Genomic DNA, 22,456 nt, shown 5'->3' with positions numbered 1-22,456 from the left:
AACAGGATGTTACAGTATTTTTGGCATAATAAAAAATATTTACATTACGGCCAACACATTTATATGTGTAGTGTATACAAAATATTGATGAATGCAAATTTATTTACAACTAGAGCAGCAGTTCTCAAACTGTGGGTCAGGACCCCAAAGTGGGTCGCGACCCCATTTTAATGGGGTCGCCAGGGCTGGCTTAGACTTGCTGGGGCCCAGGGCCAAAGCCAAAGCCCAAGGGCTTCTGTCCTGGGCAGCAGGACTAAGGTTACAGGCCTCCTGCCTGTGGCTAAAGCCCTTGGACTTTGGCTTTGGCCCCCCGGCCTGAGGCAGTGAGGCACTGCACTCCCTCCAGGGTGGCAGGGCTTTGGCGGGCTCAGGTTTCAGTCCCCCCTCCTGGGATTCTGTAGTAATTTGTTGTCAGAAGGCGGTCGTGGTGCAATGAAGTTTGAGAACCCCTGAACTAGAGCACTACTTTACTCACAGGAGAAAAAACAACCCTCCAAAAAGTTACCAGTTGACACAATGATGCAACTCCTGCTAGCAGACTAAAGGAACAGAAAGCTGGCCAAGAGCTGTACGCTTGCAATTACTGGAGAATTCTATGGGGAGCATGAAAGGCAACATGAAACAGCTAAGCCTTCTTGATAGAATTTCAGAACAGACAGCCTGTGTTGATATGACATCATAATGCTCATGCCTTCCAATACTCTTGTAGTGGAATTCACTTCATTCACCAAAATTGTCCAACCATAAATTAATGCTGTGGATCCCCATCTTTCCAACACAAGTAAATCCAAGAGACAAAAGCTTGTGCCATCATCCCACTCCTAGCTGAGAGAGTCTGTCTTGATCCACTCAGCTTGTAATTGTAGACATGTGTATACAGCATCTTTGGGCAAGGGGTTAATCCTGAGGTAGAAAATACAAAGTCAGTTGATCTGAATTTGCTTCCAAAGCTTCACTTTGCTGTTTTTTATGTGGCTTCACTAAATTCCTGAATGTTCCGAGTCCTGTTAAAATCAAAGTTATGTTCACGTAACCTGTGGCAAGGTCTGGATGAAACAGCCTGTTCTCTCTCACCGTCAATGACTCCCTCACTTCGGAGAGCTTGAGGGGCCTCCTCATGGATTGACTGCTGCTGTGGGAAGCGTGAGTGCGACAACCCTAGGTCTCTGTTTAGTCCCCATAAGGGTAGCTGAAAAGGTTCTGAGAGAAAAAAAAATGGATAGGCATTTGAGTTCATGATAAATGCACCAAAATTCTAAACAAGGATTCTTTAGTCTCCATGTGATTTGGCAATATGACATTCTTAACAAGATTATTTTCTATTTAGCTTTGAGGGCACATTTTACTGGAAGCCTTCCCACTGTAGCAATCTGTTACTGTAACCAGCTACAACATGCCTGCAAGTTTCTTCAAAGGTTCTCTGGAAGAATCACAAAAAACCTCGATTCTATTAAATGGACAACGTTTTTTTCTCGGGTGCTTTGGAACATTAGGAATTCTATTCAGTAAACACACAAAAGTGCTATTTGGATTTCCTGTGGGATATCTGTGTGACTCTAAAGCAAAGACAATGTTGGCCGAGAATTATACTTGATGATGTATATAATTTTTCTCAACTCCAGGAGCATTTGGACATTTGGTGCAAAGCTTCAGATTTGTCTTCATTCAAAGTGCAGTCTGGAGAGGAAGTGTTCAGTGATTAGATTAACTACCCCACACACAACAACTTGACCAGATAAAATTGGATTAGTCCAGTATGAATATATAAGGTAACAGGCAGGCTTGTGCCGTCGGACTGGAAGAAGAGGATGAGTCATGAACTTACCATTATTAGTCTGCTGGGATGAGAGTTTCTTCTCACTTATTCGGTCATGATGGGTAAGAAAGGCAGACATTTCTCTGTCTACTATAAGACTATCCAGAGTGCTGGCTTCATGTTGGGTGTGTGTTGGATAGGTCTCCTTGGGCACTTGTACCATGAGACTGGACAATGTGTGATCCAGTGGGTCCTCTTCTGTGATGTATGCATAAGGACAGTACTCACGGGTCCTGGAGTAGATGTTTGCATTGTCGTAACAATCTGAGCAGATCACTAATGGCCCTGTGCCACCTGACACAATGGGGGAACAAAAAATATTCTTTGTTTAAAAGAGTAGGGATGCCTGGTTTCTACAGTTGCTTTTATAGACAGGTATGATCATGCAATATCACCGTGTCATAGTGAGAAAGACCCTGACATAGGATTGGTTCTGAACTCCACAATGCATGCTTGCTTCTTTTGGAAAATAAGCTGCAGGAGAAATGCGCCATGTTCACATGCATAGCCACCCAAATTCATGCTAGCCCTGTGACTCAGAGCTTGCCTGGGAGAACAGAAGCTTACTGTGGTGTCAAGCAACCTCATATTGCCTTGTAAGTTCTAAGAGCAAAGACGTTCCAGTATCTAATTAACATGCATGTCTTCCTAAATCACATTTGTATTAAAACAGTTCCTTACCCTACAATTACTGTGGTTCTTCGAGTGCTTGTGTCTATTTCCCACTCTTGATGCACATGCTCCCCCCATGTTCTCCAGATCAGAAGCTTTTAGCCAGGTTCTGTTGGGGTCACACCTGCATCCCGAGTACCTTTTGCACCCCCCACCTCCCATCTGAGAGCATGAAGGGTGGATTGGGGCCAACCATCTCTCAGTTCCTTCACCAAAACAGAACACAGGTCCTGTAGTAATAAGGCTGGAGGACAAGTCATGAAATAGATGTGTATGGACAACATCTTGAAGAACCATAGTTATTGTAAAGTAAGTAACTGCTTTTTCTTCGAGTGTTTGTCCATACAAATTCCACTACTGGTGATCTTAATTCCTATCTAGCCTCCTGTGCTAGTCCTGTGAAGTTTGACACTTCTTGCCAAGTATGATTACATAAAATGGCATGGAGTGCCTGGTAATTGGCAATCCTAAAGTGGAGGCTGACAGAGGGCAGAGTAGCTCTTGGTTCAGAGGCGACCCAGGCATTTGAGCTCCTTTTCTTTAGGTGTTGCCTTGCAGCTTTTCTGTTCTGTCCTCTCCTGAGCAGCAGTGAAAACAAGGGATCCAGATGTAGGATGAGTGTAAAAATACTAGAATTCCAAAGATGGTACCTGGGACCTTCTGTCTGCCTTTTTGGATGCTGGGGGAAAGCGATGCAGGCATCTGCCTCGGGAGCTGTGCAGTTGCTAACTGTCCCTCGTTTATGGCATAGCCAGCCAGCCAGGCACTGAGGTGCGCAAGAGGTTTAACAATTTGTGGGCTATCTACTGCCCTATATCAATTGGAATCTCTACTGTCTCTGCCATCTGATGAAGGAAGTCAAATTTTTAAAATTAAGATTGAATGCTATTCTAAAAGATCTGCTCTAGGAATTGTTTCAGGGAAGTTCTAGGGCCTGGGTTATACAAGAGGTCAGACCAGATGATCACAATGGCCCCTTCTGGCCTTGGAATCTAAGAAAAGCGCTGTAGTCCTCAGGGTGTGATGGAACAGATGGGACAACAGCATCAGGTGAAGATAAGATGGCAGCAGGGCAAGTTCAGCTGACTGATGAACTTCAGAGACTTGCAATTGTTGAGGGTCACTAATTGACACCTGTGGGCTGATGCTGTTTTCCTTCCTAAATGTAGTACTTTACATTTGTCTTTATTGAATTTCATCTTGTTGAATTCAGACCAATTCGTCAAGGTTGTTTTGAATTCTAATCCTGTCCTCTAAACTGCTTGCAACCCCAGCCAGCTTGGAGTCATCTGCAAATTTTATACGCACACTCCCATTTCATTATCCAAGTCATTAATAGAGATCTTGACTAGTACTGGACCCAGGACTGACCCCTGCAGGACACTAGATATGCCCTCCCAGTTTGACAGCGAACCACTGACAACTACTCTTTGAGTACAGTCTTTCAACCAGTTGTGCACCCACCTTATTAGTAATTTCATCTAGACCATATTTCCCTAATTTGTTTTATGATAATATCATATGGGACTGTATCAAAAGCCTTAGTAGATCTGGGAAAATCTTTTGTTGGTACCCTACACCCTCTGGTGCCGAAGAAATAACAGTGATTGATATAGCTAGGGGAATGTTTACGGTTTATGATAATGGTGACTCAGAAGACAGATGCTACTAGATCTGATGCTGTGTATCTCAGCATCAAGACCATCAGTACCATGAGCAGCAACTGTGAGGTGGATGGGACAGAACATTTGTGCTAACAGAATTTGTACCAAAGTAGCTGGTACTGGAGCAGAAAGCCTTGGTGTCAGTATGGAGTGCCCAACAGGCAGTGTCGCAGAGAGAGACAGATGGAAACTGCTTGAGTGCGGTCTTTGGCCGGTACTGGTATATAGAGAACAGTGTTTTTGGGTGCAGAGGAACCCAACTTGGGTCCTGTGCTACCCTTGTGAGAGGAAAGCTGCAGTGATCTATGCCTCTTTAACAGGTTCTCAGATAAAAGCCTGTTCAGAAGACGATGACTGCATCCTGTTGCTTTCAGCAAATGAAGACGACTTGAAGTGGAAGCAGCTTCTCAGAAGCTGTGGCATTAGAGGCAGTCATAACATTCATAGTAAACTGAGTACTTCTGGCGCAGGACTGTTCAGCTCTGGGTGGATATTGTTTACCCTGATCAGAAGCTGACCTCACTAACTTGTCTAGAAGATAAGTTTTAGGCAAGCTTCCCTAGCCTTATGGGTTCTTTTAGAAAAGATGGAGCATTTATCAACAATATGCCTCCCAAGGGATGCAGCACACTTACATGAAGGACAATACTTGAACATCAAAGATTTTTGCTCAACCATAAGGGCTGAAGCCCAGTATCCAGAAAAGCTATCCAGAATGGAACCGAATACATGACTACCCAAAGCGACTCAACCTCTGATCTACACTGCATAGGTAACATGTACAAACCACAAGGGACAGGCACATTGCTCTCAGTCCTGTTCTGCAGCCATGGGCTGCTCCACCCTTTGTGCCGCAGGGGGCAAGGAGGGCATTTGGGCACAGACGCAGTTCCAATGAATTGCCACCGATTCTGATCTTAAGCATGTGGGGAGCGTGCACCCCCAAAAAGGAACATATATATATGGACCAGCACTCTAAGAAAAAGAGGTAGGGTTTTTAAATTTAGAGTAAAGAAAATTCTAAAATTTCTAGAGTCTTCTAAAACATTTAACCTTCAGTGCTAATGCCATTGCCTATTACCCTGCTTTGCGTAATGCTGCGATGCAAAGGGGCATACTTACTATCTGTTCCCTTGTGCACATAGCCGTTTGCAGGAGGCATAAGCTGTTGATGGCTTCCTGCCTCTGAGTTGCTGTAGCCTTCTTGAGGTTCAGAAAGAGTTCCTTGGGAGGATAAATAACTGGGAATATCTGCAGGTAAATTCATCTCCTCTGAAAGAGACACACAGAGATTAATATTGACTATCTCAACAGTAAGTGATAGGATTTCAAAGTGGTGCTGATGCTATTCAGCAGACTAATGCAAACATACTGAGAAAAGGATTTCATTCATGTGCCATCCCCTTTCTCCTCAAGAAATTAAAAATCCACATATCTGCCTAAGAGATACTAGCCAAAAAGCAAGCAGAACCAATCATCATCTTACTCTAAGTCTTGCGAGTGTTCTCACCCAGACATACATTTAAAATTCTTATTTACTCCCAACTTTGTGAACTTCATTTGTTTCCCTCATTTCAGAAGAGCACCATGATTGACAAGGTATAAAGTGTTTAATGTTAAAGAATGCACGTTTGACTTCTTCCTCTCACCAGAGAGAGAGAGAAAGCCTGAATCTATCCAGTTGACCCTGTGCATAAACCAAGAGGAATTCAGCGGTGACAAACAAAGGCTTCCCCCCCCTTAGGTCTCTTCCTTTACATTCTTTATGGAATTATTTCATTTAGTCATAGGTTAAAACACAACAGAAGTAAGCTGGCCTTGTATTTTACGTACCTGTGTTAGTGATGCTGTAGTCTTCACTTTTTCTTCGCATGTGATATATAACTATAACCCATACCAAAGAGGTGCCCACAACACAGCAGACTACAACAATAATCACAATGCCAACTGTCGTCCAGCCATCTTCCTCATGTAAAATACCACTTTGGGAGGAATCACAATTTGGGGAAGATAATACATTTAGGTAAATATGGCCACGCTCCGTGCCAAGTGTGTTGGACATAATGCATGTGTATTTCCCAGCATCCTCTAACCCAGCATCCACAATGATAAGGAGTTGATTGGCAGCAGCAAAGAAGTGTCGTTCTGTTACTGTCAGGGGCCCATCATCTTTAGTCCAGTTCAGGCGAGGGGCTGGACTGCCACCAGCTATACACTGCAACACGGCAGTTTCACCTCGGGTTACTGTCCTGTCTTCCAGAGGCCTAACAAACGAAGGAGTTTCTGGATATGGTGGAGAGGAAGAAAAGTTATTTTAATATTGTAAAGTCAAATAGAATTAAAAAGATAATTGCACAGAATCTCAATTGCAACCTTCCTATGTGTAGCAAATAATATTTAGAATCCAATCCCAGAGTTTGAAAATAGAGATGGGCAAAGAGAACAGTGGCCAGGAAATACTGTGACAGATCTGATGTGATGGAAGACACTTCCATGAATGGTGGACTCCCTGGAACTGATCTGGACAGAGCTTTGCTGAATACACCGAAGGTAACACTGCATGGGGTGATATGAAGTCTTTTCCATTTCTATAGTTTATATATGACCTTAATGTAAAAAAAAGGGTAGAGGATCTTTAAAAAAAAAAAAAACAATAGGAAGGAAATACCACCAAACACAGCCCTTCTGGTGGTATTTCCTTCCTATACCAGCTCAGCATAGTCCAGGTCGCCTGTGATTAAGTTCAGCTCCCTGAGTTAAAGCTGGAAATATCAAATCTATAAAATCAACCTAGTCAAGAAGTGTCCCCATAATTCTCTCCCCCCAAACCCATGCCAACATAGACAGTAAATGAAGCTGCAGACTAACTGAGCAGTGAGTGATTGATCAGAGGTTATTTCATTAAGCAGATTGATATGGACAACAGGCGACGGGAGCAGCATTAGAAACTGTTTCCAAGTTTGGCATTCAACTTCCCCAAGATAATGCGAGTCAACAACAGGGAACTCTGCTGTAGCCACGCACATCATGAAAATACATTTCTTCCATTGTTCTTTACTGCAAAATGCCATCTACAACTAGATAAGTAGAACACTGGTCCTTTGATAGCTTAGTCACATTTTTCAAGATGGCTCAAACTGCTACCTGAAGATCAGAGAAACATGCCACTCTGGTAGCACATTAACTTGCATCCAATTCACTTAGATTCCCTATCAACCTCTCATGTAAGTCAGCTACCATCATCACAAAAAAAGTTAAGTGAAAGGACCTGTACAGTTCCAGAATTGTGCTTTGCTTACCTAGCACCGTCAGTGTGGCATTTGCTGATAGACCTCCTGCGATGTTTTGTGCCATACAGCTATAGATTCCCATATCTTCTATTTTTACATTTGCAATGAAGAACACGTCGTCCTCAGGCATAACATGCATTCGCCTCTCTCGTGCTGCAGGGAAGTCTGTGCCACCGTCTTTCTGCCAGGAGATCTGGGGAGAGGGGTGGCCCTCAGCAGCACATTCAAGTCGGGCCATGGCCCCAGTACGGATAGTTAGATCCATAGGGGTTTTCAGAAAGGAAGGCAGCTCTGCAGTGGAGGAGACATGATGAACTGAATGTGAAAAATTTTTCAGATCAGGGCATACAATAGCCAAGTTCTTCTCTATACTAGAGGAGTCTCTGAACTGTAGCAGATCTTACAGACTACTGAAATTCTTTTAAAGGATTGTAGGAATTATACAAATGCAGTATATTCTTTTATTTAAAATTCTATAATGGAAAACTAAATCTGCAATGCCCCATTAAGATCATCTTAGTGGGGGACAAATGTCCCAACCACTACCTCTCAGTAAAAGGTGAAAGCAGCACAGCTTAGCTTAATTCACAAGTCTTTATTTGCTCATACTTTTCTGTCCCCTGTAAAAGAAGAGGTGAATTATACCTTAATAGCCAATAGCAATATCATACATGGCTCTGCTAAATGCTCACAGGCTTTCCACCCACTAGGAGAGTCAGTGCCTTTGGAGCAAGCCAGACGAAACTGGTGTCTCCTAGAATGGATTTCTGCTCTGGATGGACAGTCCCCTCCACTTAGCTAGTGTTCTCTAAAGGCTTGGTTTAGCATGTTTCTCGGCCATCTTCTTTTAGGTCATGACAACAGAAGTCTTAAATGGGGCTAAAATATCTCAATACAATGGTTGTTTCCTCAGTTTTATGTGGTAGATCTACTTGTGTCTGTCTCCCTCAGCTTTGCAAGTGTTTATAGGGGAAGGGTGGCTGGCTCAACCAACGGGGGGAGCTTTCAGTTTAGAAACAGTAATGCTGCACCCATTTTACTGGACTGGAGAGAGAATTACTCACAAATTGTGACTAGAGCTTGGTGAAAACTTTTGCGTTTTCAAAATTTGATTTATTTTTGCCAAAAAGTGTTGCAATTTTTTACCACTTATGGAAGTGATAGGTTTGAGAACGATGATAAATGCTGAAAATATCATGCAAATTTTTCAGCCACCTCTGGACATGACTCCTCTCCACAGACCCATTACAGAAGCAGCCAGTTTTATTCCTGCTTTTGTGAGCCTCTTTATGGAGTCTGAACAAACATTGGAACAACTTCAATGAGGGGAAATCATAAGCTTTTGTAAATCACAACTAGCTTGAAAAACATTTTTCTAGATAAAAGTTTAATTATAACCTCAGATGAAAAAGAAATGAAGTTTCTCTTTTGTTAGTATATCTGCTTACCATTGACAGTCAGTTTGGCTTTGTTAGAATAATTGGAACCAAAGTGATTGGTGACAATGCACTGGTATTTTCCTTCATCGGTGAAATTCACATTGAAAAGATGCAGGACTGTGGTGTACTCAAGGACCTCTCCATCTTGCTGTTGATACCGGGCAAAATTCTCAACTTCTGCATCATACAATATTTCACTGTCTTTACGCCATGCAGTGGACATTGGTGAATCACTGGTGCTTACTGCAGTGCAAGTCAAAGTCACATTCATGCCTCTTAGAGCAATTGTGCTCTCAGGATGTACTCTTATCTGTGGTTTAGGAAAGTCATCTGTGAAAGGGATAGCAAGATTAATCAGGTTTTCCCTTCAGCATGCAGCTGATGTTGCAAGAAAAATATTGAAAGGTATTTTATGTGGAAACAATGCTGTTTGTATCGTACGTAACATCTGCTTCCACTGCTTATTCCCCACATTAAATTATCTTCAGTTTGATATCAGTCAGCTGCTGGGGAAATGAAGCTGCGAAACAGGATGATGACAACAGGTGCGGGCACAGAGAATAAGCAACAAGGACAGATGAGGTGAAAGACACCTCAAGGTCTTCACCAGGACCCTGTATTTTCCACAGTTACCTGGATTTGCTGCAGATTCTATACACAGATGCATAATTCTTACACAGAAACTCTTATGGCAGCAAATACATCTTTATAGGCATCACACAATGTAAACTGGTGGCTTGCTGCGATATGTCTGCATACAAACAACCTAAAGAAATCTCTCTGAGAAATATAAACTGTCCCATTCCTCCCTAAAGAGTGTTGACTGACGTCTGACAACAATTTACATGTCAACATACCTATTTCAATGCTTACTGTTTTAGCAAAAAGCTTCAGTTGTGCTAATCCATTGGCAGATGTTAGGTTGGGAACACTGAGGTAGGAATTAGGAGCTCAAGACCCACCAAAGATTGCTACTGACCATAAAAGGAGGTAGGGTGTTGGGGAAAACAGACATGTGGATGGATAAGAATGGCCAGGTGGTTAAGGTGCTAGCCTGGAACTCAGGACACATGGATTAAATTCTCAGCTCTTCCACAGAGTCCCTGTGTGACCTTTGACAAGTCACAGTTTCCACCTCAGTTTCCCCATCTATAAAATGCGGATAATAGCACTTTCCTAGCTCACAATCCTTTCACAAGGATTAATATGTTCAAGTTTGTGAGGCACTCTGATATTATGACAAAGGAAGCCAAATAAGTATTACACTCTCCAGGATGCCCAGACTATCCTGTGGTACCAAAAATTTAAGCTACCCATGCCCTCCTAGGTACTAAGAGAACCACTATTACTGGGTTCAACACCTTCTACAAAGTAGACAATCAAGAACTTGAGCCACATCAAATTTTCATAGTAAACTAACGGATCCTGTCACAGGACTTCCCCTCTTATAGAATCATAGAACTGGAAGGGACCTCGAGAGGTCATCTAGTCCAGTCCCCTGCACTCAAGGCAGGACTAGGTATTATCTAGACCATCCCTGACAGGTGTTTGTCCAACCTGCTCTTAAAAATCTCCAATGATGGAGATTCCACAACCCTGACAATTCAGAAATTTTTCCTAATATCCAACCTAAACCTCCCTTGCTGCAATTTAAGCCCATTGCTTCTTGTCCTATCTTCAGAGGTTAAGAACAATTTTTCTCCCTCCTCCTTATAACAACCTTTTATATACTTGAAAACTTATGTCCCCTCTCAGCCTTCTCTTCTCCAGACTAAACAAACCCAATTTTTTTCAATCTTCCCTCTTAGATCATGTTTTCTAAACCTTTAATCGTTGTTGTTGCTCTTCCCTAGACTTTCTCTAATCTGTCCTCAAATGTGGCGCCCAGAACTGGACACAATACTCCAGTTGAGGCCTAATCATCGCGGAGTAGAGCGGAAGAATTACTTCTCGTGTCTTGCTTACAATACTCCTGCTAATACATCCCAGAATGATGTTTGCTTTTTTTTTTTTGGCAACAATCTTACACTGTTAACTCATATTTAGCTTGTGGTCCACTATGACCCCCACATTCCTTTCCACAGTACTCCTTCCTAGGCAGTCATTTCCCATTTTGTATGTGTGCAACTGATTGGTCCTTCCTAAGTGAAGTACTTTGCATTTGTCCTTATTGAATTTCATCCCATTTACTTCAGACCATTTCTCCAGTTTGTCCAGATCATTTTGAATTATAATCCTATCTTCCAAAGCACTTGCAACTCCTCCCATCTTGGTATTGTTCACAAACTTTATAAGTGTACTCTCTATGCCATTATCTAAATCATTGATGAAGAATCTCTTATAGTAGACTATACAGTGCCTCAGTGTAATAGAAACCAGGGAACTTGGGAAAAATATATAGCCCTGGAAAGAGCCAAACCAAAAAGCAATGGTAGGCCCAGTGATGCATGCACACGCAAATTAATTCTTTATCTCCATTAATTAGCCCAATAATCTCCTTCAATTCAACATGAATGTCTGGTTTCCAAGAAGGGTGCATTTCTACTTAGGCACTACCATACCCCTAAGTCAAAGTCATTAAGAATACAAACCACAGACAAAGTCTTCAGGATTCACATGGAGAATGCTTTGTCCCACTAGCCATTCGGGGTGAGCACAGCTAACATTTACAGCCTGTTGTAAATGGTTGTCAATGAGCCACTGAAGCAGCCATTTCAACTGGCAGTCACAGAGTAGGCTGCTGGTGTTCAACATCCTGCAGAAACAAGGTTAAAAAGGAAAAAGTCATTCATTTTATTTACTCGTTTCTCATCTCGGATATTGTGGTGACATAAAGCAGCCGAACACCATTGGCACATACATACAAAGCGCCCACCACCACGGTATCCGGATCTTAGGATACCTACCGGCTGCTGTCAGTAAATGCCATATCAGGAAGTCTTTACTAGACTGAAAAAATTATTCACCCCTTCTGGAGAGTGAATCTGGGGTTTAGTTAGAACCAGGAAGGGCATGTACCAAAGAATAAGGGATTCCTTTCAGCAATATCCACTCTTGTCCATGAATGACAACCCCCACTTTAAAAACATACAAGACAGTGAATAAAGTCTCACATGAGCGCCTAACGTAGAAAGCATGTCTCACTACCTTCCTTCTCTCAGTGAAGTTAATGTGAAACTAACTAATAGCCCATCTGGCCAGGATTAACTAAATGGATAATTTTTTAAAGACAGATTACATGATATTCAGACTTCATCTTCTACAGAGCTATGAATTATACTCCCATAGAATATCACTGGGTGTGTGGGTCTCTCAACATTATATAACATTCTACATGTTTGAAGATCACATGTGGCTTCGGCAAGTGTATCTGCCGAGCTAGTAAAATCCCTTTATTGCTGAAGTTTATACAAGGCGTTTCCCCCCTAAAGGGGGTTCAAAACATGAGGCTAGTAAAGCCCTCGGAAAGGTTTCCATTTGGCCATTTCTCCTGTTCACTGGCCAAGTTCCAAGATGCTTTGAATTTTTTATATGGGGAATATCATCTGAGGCTTTTGTCTCTTAATTGTCTGAAAACCAGGCTAGATTTTTGAGCAGACAAGTCAACAGCTTTAATTTAGTCTCAGAGGGGCCACATGAAGCATTTAATTTTGTAATAAGGAGTGGGGTACTGCTAAGAGCCACATTAATGACCATAACAGCATCAGTCTGCATGTTGGACCATTAAGGATTATAAAGACTTCCTCTGTGTTCTATTTCAAAGCAGACATGCACAAATATTAAAACCTTTTTTTTAATCCGCCCCCCCATTCTAAAATGTTTTCAGAACATTCCTCACTTTACATTTTTAGTATATATTTTACAGCAGAGAAATTTGATTCCACCAAGCCTGGTGGAGTACAGTCCTAATTTGCAACCTGGTTCCGTGCCATCACAAGGGATTGTCAAACAGAAAAATGCAGATAAAAATTTCCCAACACCAAGTGACAAAGCCAATTATAGACACCCAGAAAGTCTTGGCTCCTGCCATTGTGGGGATAACAAAAGCTAACCCCAGCTTTTTATTAATCAGAGCACTGCTTTAAACACCCACACCCCGAAGCAAGAGTTCTCATGAACTGCTCTCAAGATGAAAGAGCAAAGGAGTTGGAAAAACACTGCAAGGAAGTATTATAGTTTACAGTAATTATGTTCAGGACGAGAAGATATAAATTCTAGCAGGCATTAGCTAAACCCTATAGCCATTGTTAAAAATTTAATTTTTACATAGGAATTACCACCACTGATGCCTACTTTGTTTTACTGATATTTTGTAACGGAAGTGGAACATATTTAAGCAAAACTGTAGGAAGGTCTATAAGGGACACAATATGGTCTAACTTGTAATAAAGAAATATACTTACAATTCACTAAAGTGAGTCCGAGCAAAAGCATTTTCTTGGATAGACATTATTGCATTGTTGTTCAAATCTCTGTAAATTAAGCAAGAAGAGTCACAGTGGGAAAATTTCATTTCATATTCTAACACTGAGTAAGTTGTGACATTTGCATGTTTGAAGAAGAGACATGTCTGAGTTTGATAGACAGAAAAAGCTACAAGAACTACAAGACAAAGTACTTACAGATGTTCAAGTGCTTCAAGACCAGAGAATGCTTTCTTTGTAATTGATTTGATCTGGTTTCCTTGCAAGATTCTGAAAGACAATCCCCCCCAGCCCCCAACAAAGAAGACTTTAACAGACAAAATATTTTAATACAATATAATGTGGCGTAGTGTCGGCCAATGTGAACAAGGGCTGCTAGGTCTCTCCTTACCTGTATGCAAGTTTCCCATTAGTATGAAGGAGTTTTGCATGCATACCAGTGACACTCCCACCCAAGAACATGGTAACTGCTTTTCCAAAAGGATTTTAAAATAAAGTCAAATATTCTGACAAGAACCTGCTGAAGTGAACCAAAGGGCGCTAACTAGTAGCCCTTTCAAAGGATGAAAGTAAATTTCATTAGCTCTGACTGTTAGGAAGTCGAATCGCCAACAATGCTTTTCAGCAAAGCTTTTACCTGAAAATCTACTGGCACTTAAAACTTTCCTCAGGTATAGCCCAGACAGTAATTTTAGAATGCATAACAGACTTCAGGTCTCAAATCATGTTTTCTGAAATGATAGTGGAAGCGATTTTATCCTACAAGTACTTCCATCATTTTCAATACTACAACAGAGACACCCACTCCTGAACACTATTGTCAAGCAAGAGTTCAATTTCCTAGCCTTAGTCTAAGTTACTTAGTACAGGGACCATACTGAATACAAATGCTCTTAACAGAAAAGGCTTTGCTCAGACATAATCATATTTGTGTTCAAACTATGCACTATTAAAAATATTTCTGGCTTCATTTCTATTCCAATGCCTTGGAAAGAGGTCATTTCCGGGGCTTGTAATACATACAATTTGTTGAGTCTGCTGAGACCTGCAAAGGCTTCATTTGAATCTTCTATGGCCCAAGAGATCTCGTTGTTCCGCAAATCTCTACAAGAGTAGAAATGCCTCATTTACATGCCTGGGAAAAATTATATTCATCATTGCTAGTTACTAATGACTGGGGATACAGAATTTCTTTGTGTATAAGTAGTACTGTGCTACTGCATAGTACTTTACAAACACTGAGCCTCAACATCCCTGCAGGAAGATAAACACCCCATTATACAGATGGGGAAACTAACGGTGCAAGGTGGGTAAGTGAATTGTCTAAAGTCACAGCATCACTGGCTGAATCACAAAGAAAACCAAGAAGCTCTGAGGTACAGTCTCTTGACTGGATATTTGGTAAAGACCAATAGTCTGGCTAGTGATCACCATGTGACAGGACTATTTACTAGAGACTGGGAGGGGCTCCTGAAGTGAGTTGGTTTGTGTAAGTGAATTAAGCAATAAGTTCATAGTGTTAATCTTCAAGTGACAGGCTTGTGATAACGTTAGCATATTAAAAGATTACATACAGGTTGTAGCGTAGGGCTGCCAAGCATGAAGTAGGAGATTTGCAATACAGCACGGGTGTTCTGCTCACAAATCTTGTTACCAGCTAATGGGATTTCTGCTTGACCCCTGCACGGCACTTCTGCCCTTACAACTTAGTCTGCTGTTCTATACTAAAACCAATACAGCACTCCCTGGTTTAGGAGGGATTATTAAATGATTCACTGGGGGGGGGGGGGTAATAATAGATTCAGTAAAGTTCCTTTTAAACTAAGTCAGATTTACCTAGGATTTTTCCTTTAGGGAGGGACCCTTCTCATCTGCCTTTTAATATCTTAGCATATAGAGGTATTTGCAGATATACCGGTGAGTTGTGAGGAGAAATATTAATGCAGAACAATTGATGTTTCATTAAAATATAGGCATTTATCAGTACGATAGCGCTCATGTGCAACAAATCAACTGCCATAAGAGCGCTAAATAAAATTAAGGACAATAATAGTGAATGGGCCTAATTTAATATAAAAAAATTATTTCCTTTGCTGTATTTATGGTGAAACAGAACCATTGTAAGCATTGCTTAGAATGGAAGTTTTACTTTATAGACATTAATATACTGAAACAGACCAAAAATCTACCTAGTCCAGTATTTTGCCCGTGGCAGTAGCCATTCTTATTCGTTTTGTAATACTGAAGTAATTGGTTCAGCACCTGCAGAAACACGTTCCACAGGTAGGAACCATTTATTAACTTGCCTTTTAATCCACTTAACTTTAACTCAGGATGCCCAGAATTCCACCATTACTAACGAAGAGCTAGAATGTGCAACTTGACTCACGCTGGCGAGTGCTGGTGCACACAACAGACCCATCAACTACAATGGGTAGCAGTGCGCATCACTGGGAGCAAAAGAATTAATGGACACAAATCTGACCTCAGGAATCATAATACTCAAAAACCAGTGGGAGAACACTTTAACCTGTCTGGCCATTCTATGACAGACCTGCGGGTGGCTATCTTAAAACAGAAAAACTTCAAAAATAGACTCCAACGAGAGACTGCTGAGCTGGAATTGATATGCAAACTAGACACAATCAACTCAGGATTAAATAAGGACTGGGAATGGCTGAGCCATTACAAACATTGAATCTATCTCCCCTTGTAAGTATTTTCACACTTGCTTCTTATCAAACTGTCTGTACTGAGCTATCTTGATTATCACTTCAAAAGTTTTTTTTCTCTTACTTAATTGGCCTCTCAGAGTTGGTAAGACAACTCCCACCTGTTCATGCTCTCTGTATGTGTGTATATATATCTCCTCAATATATGTTTCACTCTATATGCATCCGAAGAAGTGGGTTGTAGCCCACGAAAGCTTATGCTCTAATAAATTTGTTAGTCTCTAAGGTGCCACAAGTACTCCTGTTCTTTTTACTGGGAGCAAAGACTGCATAATCTAGACCCAAAGTAATTTTGATGCTAAATTAGAGAGTTTCCCTTTGAAGACTTGTTTAGGGGATAGGCAACATACACATCCCTAAAGTGAGGTTCTAATCAGAAAGTTGTTCCAAGTGAGTGACGCTGTGGTTACATGGGAATAAATGTAGCACAACACAGTAGTAGGAATATCTACTTCTAGAATACTCTATAGGTCAGCCGAGTTTACAGCTTTGGATGGTTAATGCCCAGTCAGACATAATATCATAAAGTAAACAAGGTGATAAGATTTAAGACTTTTGAACTTCTGTTCTGTTTTTAGATATCTGATTTCTATTTTGCACATATTCTTAATCCACGGAATATATAACCCATATCTTATCTGCAGTTTCTGTGTGGTTACCCTACAAGTTTACTATCTTTAGAAGAAGAAGCGTTTAAGAGCATAGGGCACAAAGAATAATACTTAAGTCAATCTTAACACACACACTGGGCAGATGGAGAACTAACAATGGAAATGAACCATTAAATTGTGTGTCTTGGTGAGCATATACCTGTGCTATTTGGACCAATTTGGTGTTTTGTTTTTGTTGGTAAAGCACCAAGAGGGAAGGGAGAGGGGGAAATAGAACTTCATTGTGTGAGCTGACAGAATTTGCTCCTCATGCGCGGTGAGGCATGAATGCTCAGAGCCTTGTTAATCACCATTGCTCCCTTGTCTGCGAACATTCGGCGACCCTGAACCAAACGGCCTGCCTGTTAGCTGTTTGACGCCCCTTAAGAGCCCAACAAAACCTACTAATTAATCTGCTCTTGTTCTTTTTCATGCTACTCTAAATCTAAGAGATTAGTTTTAATTGTTTCATTAAAAGGTTGCATTAAGGTTAACAGAATAGGACTGCTTACATAAGTGTCCAGTGATTTTGCCTAAATAGGCACTTTCTTAATGAACTGACAGAAGGGTTATAAACTTGCACTCTTTTCCAGCTAGCTTTGTGTAGAACCATTAGAAGCGTTCAGCTCTGAGGATGTTTTTAGCAAGAACCAGGATTGAATCCTTATTGCTGGATAAATCCAGTCACAGTTACATGTATTAATGAAGCTATAAAAATATGTGCACAGTTACACCTTAGAATAGAGGTGGCAAATCTTTCTGCACTGTTATGTTATATACGCATTGTGAAGTGAGCATGTGTGGAGGGCAGAAAAGGGGGAAGGCTTAAACAGTAATTTTTATGCCTAACATGGATTCACTATTTATGTTGGTTTACATGTTTATTCCCATGGTACCCAGTCACTGTAAACTGAGTGAGTTAAAAGCAACATTTGGGCCCAAGTTGACAAGGCATCCTCACAGCTGATACTTGTGTTGGCTTACTGAACGAAAAGGATGATTAGACCACCTCCAATGGCCCCTGCAGAGAGGTAGCTCCTCCAGAGCAGGTTTTCAAGTACCCTGGTAGGATGGTGTGCGCTGACTCTTGCTGTTGTTTAACAGGATATTCTCCAGGGCTATCAAGCTGCTGCCTGCCGCCAGCACTAAAGTTAGTGGGTTTTTTTTTTTTTTTTTTTAAAGCTTAAGACTCTGGGCAGCAATTACTCCTACCGACAGCCCTCTCAATCCCCCCATCCCTTCAAAGGCAAGATGGCAGCACAGCAGGGACTAAGGCTCCTATTGAAGGCTTTACAGGCTTGCATGATCAGTAGCAATCACAGCCTTTGCTTTACAACTAAGGAAGCTAGCAGAAGTAAACAGGAATTTTTAAATTGGAACCTTTCTGCACTTACAGTGTTTGAAGATTTGACAGCCCTTTAAAGACACCATCGGCAATGTGAATGATTCTGTTGTCACCCAGATTTAATTTCTCCAATAAGCCAAGTCCCACAAAGGCAGACTGATCCAGGCGGGTCAGCTGGTTGTACGACAAGTCTCTAGAAACATTAAGTGTACACAGTAAGGGGAAGAGACAAGAGACTAACTGAAGGCAAGAATATCAGACAATGAGGTCATCAGAAATCAAGACTCCCTGTTCAGATTTATTTTCACTTAAACATTCTATTAGAATGTTTTGACAAAGGCCTAGCAAAAAGAGATGCAGCATTTTCTATGGCTGTTCTAGCCAATCTGTTCTTGGTAACATCATGAAGTCCCCACTGAAATGCAGCCCAGCACTTACAGTTCAGAAAGTCTTTGGCAGAATTCCCATGCATCTGGACTGATCCTGTTAATGGCATTTTGGCTAACGTAGAGTTGTTGCAACGTTCGTAAGCCATACAACCAGCCCTTGTTTATTTCTGTCAGGTTATTATGTTCCAGTTCTCTAAAGAATTAGAGAAGAAAATGTTTTCCAAGTAGACATTCAATGAGTAACACATTTTTATAGCACTTCCCATCAGTTGATCTTAGTGATTTGCTAACATTAAGCCTTGTAGCACTCCTGTGGGATAGACAAGATTATACCCTGGTTATAGAGGCTAGAGGAGTAAATGGATGCCCACAAAAAGGGTAAATGACTGCCCAAGGTCACAGTGAACCAGTGGCACAGTCAGAATCCTGGCTTCTATTCTTAACTCAAAATTCTCTGTTCTATCCAGTAGAAGATATGGCCTCTTGTTTTAAATCAACTCTATTAAAATCTCTTGGTAGCACTGCTTGAGTGATACATATGAGATCCCTCTGTGTCAAACACTCATACACCTAAAAGGCAAGACCTTATAGTTAAACCACTAACATAAAGCAAGTCCAGGATTATTAGCACTCTCACTTGTACCTGGGTATTAGAAGACTCCAGGTCGCTTCCCCTTCCCATCCCCAACCCCTCACCCCCGTAACATTTTTTTAATGAAGTAGTTTGCACAATTTCATTTCTTAGTTCTTCATATGATGGCAAGAGTAGTAAAACTGAGTGAGAGTCTGAACTTGAGATTCCCTTGGAAAGTTTCTGGGAGACTTCCCAATGGACTTTGAACTTATGGGGACACCAAGCTTTACTATCAATCATACCTTAGTTGGAAGGCAGTCCTATTTGTAATGCCATCAGATAATCAGAAATGATTGTTTCATTTCTATATTCTTTGGAGAACAGTGGTTCAGGGATAGGTTGGGAAGGCAAAATGCATACCTAATCATAGCTTTGGGACAGCACCAATAGCTGGGGCCACAACAACAGGGTTGAGGCTGTAGGGATTGATATGCAGCTACCATATATGGATACAGTTTACTCAATAGCTGTGCATTACAGTGAGAAGACTGGAGAAATCTTAAGAATACTGGCAACAGATTCTATCAGTGGAGTAGCGAGAGGGTGACACTTTCTGAATCACCTTGGTGAATGGAGCTAAGCTGGCAGAAGGGAGAGAGACAGTAATAAATTTGTTAGTCTCTAAGGTGCCACAAGTACTCCTGTTCTTTTTGCGGATACAGACTAACACGGCAGCTACTCTGAAACCAGTAATATCTTTACATCCTCTTTGGAGTTACCATGAAAGATGTGAAGCCGTAAGCTTCCACAGGGAAGAGTAGAAATGTAAACACATTTCCTGTACTACTCATCAACTATTCCAGTGAAGCCTGGCATCATGAGAGACACAGTGAGGACCCACTTTCCCCGTTGGTGCCTGAAGAGGATACCTAACAAAATGCTATGAGCAGCCATACTTACAGTTCTTCCATATTATCCAATCCAAAGAATGCTCCATCCATTAGTTTGCTAATCCCATTGCGCTGCATTTTTAATGATTTTAAGGATTCCAGTCCCTGGAATGTAAGACTTTCCACTATTTTAATCCGGTTCCTTTTAAGTTCCCTTAAATAAAATAAGTTAGCCGTAAGTGTTTAGATATCTTTCACTAAGAAAGACTTGCATCTACCAAGAACACATTCTCAAGCAAATGATACAATTTTAAACATTGTTCATTGAGTTTAAGGGACATCACTTACAGGAATTGCACGTGAGGCAATTTGAAGATCTTTGGTGGAATCATACTAATTCTGTTTCTGTTTAGTTTCACCACCACTAGAGAACTGGATAAGTTATCAAGGCAGCCTGCTTCTAGGGTAGTTATTCTGTTGTTACTCAGATTCCTAAGAAAGGAGGAGAAAAGATTTTCTCAACATAGAAAATTCTACTTTAAAATTGCATAAGAACATCAAACTAATATTTGTATTACAACTAATTTCTTGTAAAGTTATTTGGTCTCATCAAGTCCCCAGTTTCAGGAATTCAAGTTCTGGTATCATGGGTTAACCTATTTAATCCAAAAAAGGACAACAGGCAAGAGCAGGCATGACTAAGACAAGGACAATCAAGTGACCTGGCCAAGGTCAGCAAAAACCAGGGTAACTAGGAAGTTACCCAATGCTGGCTGTCAGACTCAGGCATGTTAGTTTAAGAAAGTCACTGCTAGTGTAGATGGGACAAAACCCTTTTCAACACAGCCTGAGAAAGCATGATTATGACTTGGTACCATTATGTTTTAAGTTACTTTGTCCCATCTACATTAGCAGGTGTACTGTTCAGAGGGACACATTGCTCTATGCAATAGGTCAGTATCCTACTATAGATGGGACCTTTGACCGTAAGGCTCTTTGAGGCAAGGGATCATGATTCCTATCGGTATGTAAAGTACAAACACGTTTATAACATTGCCTACATAAGCAGCACATGGCTAGTCAACAATTCAGCCTGGGTGGGGAAAAAGACTTCTTCTGACTCCCACTAGTCCTCATATCCTTTTTTTACCATGGGGGAAAAGGTGATGTTAGGTTGTACTACAATGTAACTATATACTTTCAGCACACTACAGATCAGTTACCTCATTATACTTACAGGTACTTCAACTGCATTCGTGGGAATGAAGAAGCTTTAATTTCTGATATGAGGTTAGAGCTAAGGTCTAGGTTCTCCAACGAAAGGTAAAGTTGGAGCTGCTCAGCATTTATCTCTGGAATTGTATTGTGTACTCTACAAACAAAAGAAACAGCAGCAACGTGAGGACAATCACCCGACCACCACTAGGGATGAGCACCATAACTAACTAGGGGTCCAAGGATTAGGATTAATAACCCATGTCTGAGTTTAGAAAAAAATCTAACGTACCATTCCGGGTGTTGATTAAGATCCATAAAGCCTTATTTCAGGTCCTGGCAATGTTGGAAGTCCCCTCCCCACAACTATCCTGACAGTAAAGGTGGTTTTTTTAACTGTCAGATTTTAGCCCCTGGGGGGCTGGAGATAAGCTGTTTCCTGTGGGAGTCCTTGAGTCTGGGACAGACACCCCCACCCCCGCCCTGCTTCAAAGCACCTCAGGTTTGTTTATCAGAGTGCATGACAGAAATCCCCCACTCTCTTCCCCTCACCCCTACCCCGCACTCCCAGTAGCTTGCATTTGCAGGTGATTTAGAGTTAACTTTTGGTGTGTTACTAATGTTTTTTGTGGGGATGTGTGCTTTAAAAAAAAAGTGCTGTACATCTGCCTTGAAGCATTTTAAACAAAAAGATATTTAAACAAGTTTAGCTTTTAAAAAATTAGCTGCTTTCAATTCCTTTGAGACAAACTTTTTCACTTGCTTATAAGAGAAAACAATTTTTTCAACTCTTTAAATATTTACTTACAATGACAGAATAGTAATATTAGAAGTTGGTTCTCCAAAGTAGGGAATTTCACTTAGCTCATTGTAATTCATCTTCCTGAAAAAGAGATTTCTTTACTGACACTTCAAAAAGGGAAAAGCCGTTCTAGACAGCTGAACAACTGAAAGATTTCTCTTGATATAGCATTGTGAACACTTTAGCTACATGAATGACATTTTGCAGTAGACAGTGCTGGTAGACCCCTTAAGAGCTAGTTTAGAAACAAAAGTTTGGAAGATTCAACAATCCAAAAAACAGAACCGCTTTAGGTAGTTAATTTAATTTAATGGCATCTAAAAATTAGCTACATTCAAAACAAAGTGATGCCCTGTTTCTATTTTAAAATAATACTGGTCTACAATTTTTGAGAAGTCGTCTGCTTCAGAGATAAAATGTGCTATTTATTATGTATTTTGATGTGCTGAATTCAAATATGACAATTAAAACAACTGATTGGCTACTGTTTCTAAGATATTTAAGTTTTTACATTTTATATCTATGTATATTGTGTAGATAGTAGAGTTTTAATC

The 22,456-nt window shown here is 40.9% G+C and overlaps 1 protein-coding gene across 1 annotated transcript; it reads right to left on the bottom strand.

Annotated features, from left to right (window-relative positions):
- Positions 1-967: 967 nt before the first annotated feature.
- LRIG2 (leucine rich repeats and immunoglobulin like domains 2) lies at positions 968-21,983 on the bottom strand. The gene is made up of 16 exons (XM_065403086.1): positions 21,909-21,983; positions 21,123-21,257; positions 20,234-20,377; positions 19,956-20,099; positions 18,471-18,614; positions 18,082-18,225; positions 14,329-14,409; positions 13,504-13,575; positions 13,285-13,353; positions 11,473-11,636; positions 8,891-9,211; positions 7,452-7,733; positions 5,986-6,435; positions 5,275-5,424; positions 1,826-2,110; positions 968-1,200 (listed from the first exon to the last, which is right to left on the bottom strand). Exons 1-16 carry the CDS (start codon positions 21,977-21,979, stop codon positions 968-970), a joined length of 2,889 nt encoding a protein of 962 aa, XP_065259158.1. The 5' UTR covers positions 21,980-21,983.
- Positions 21,984-22,456: the final 473 nt, after the last annotated feature.

Source organism: Emys orbicularis, chromosome 4 (genome assembly GCF_028017835.1).
Source record: "Emys orbicularis isolate rEmyOrb1 chromosome 4, rEmyOrb1.hap1, whole genome shotgun sequence".
In the NCBI taxonomy this organism is placed as follows: Eukaryota; Metazoa; Chordata; order Testudines; family Emydidae; genus Emys; species Emys orbicularis.
This window is presented reverse-complemented; position numbering and strand designations above follow the sequence as displayed.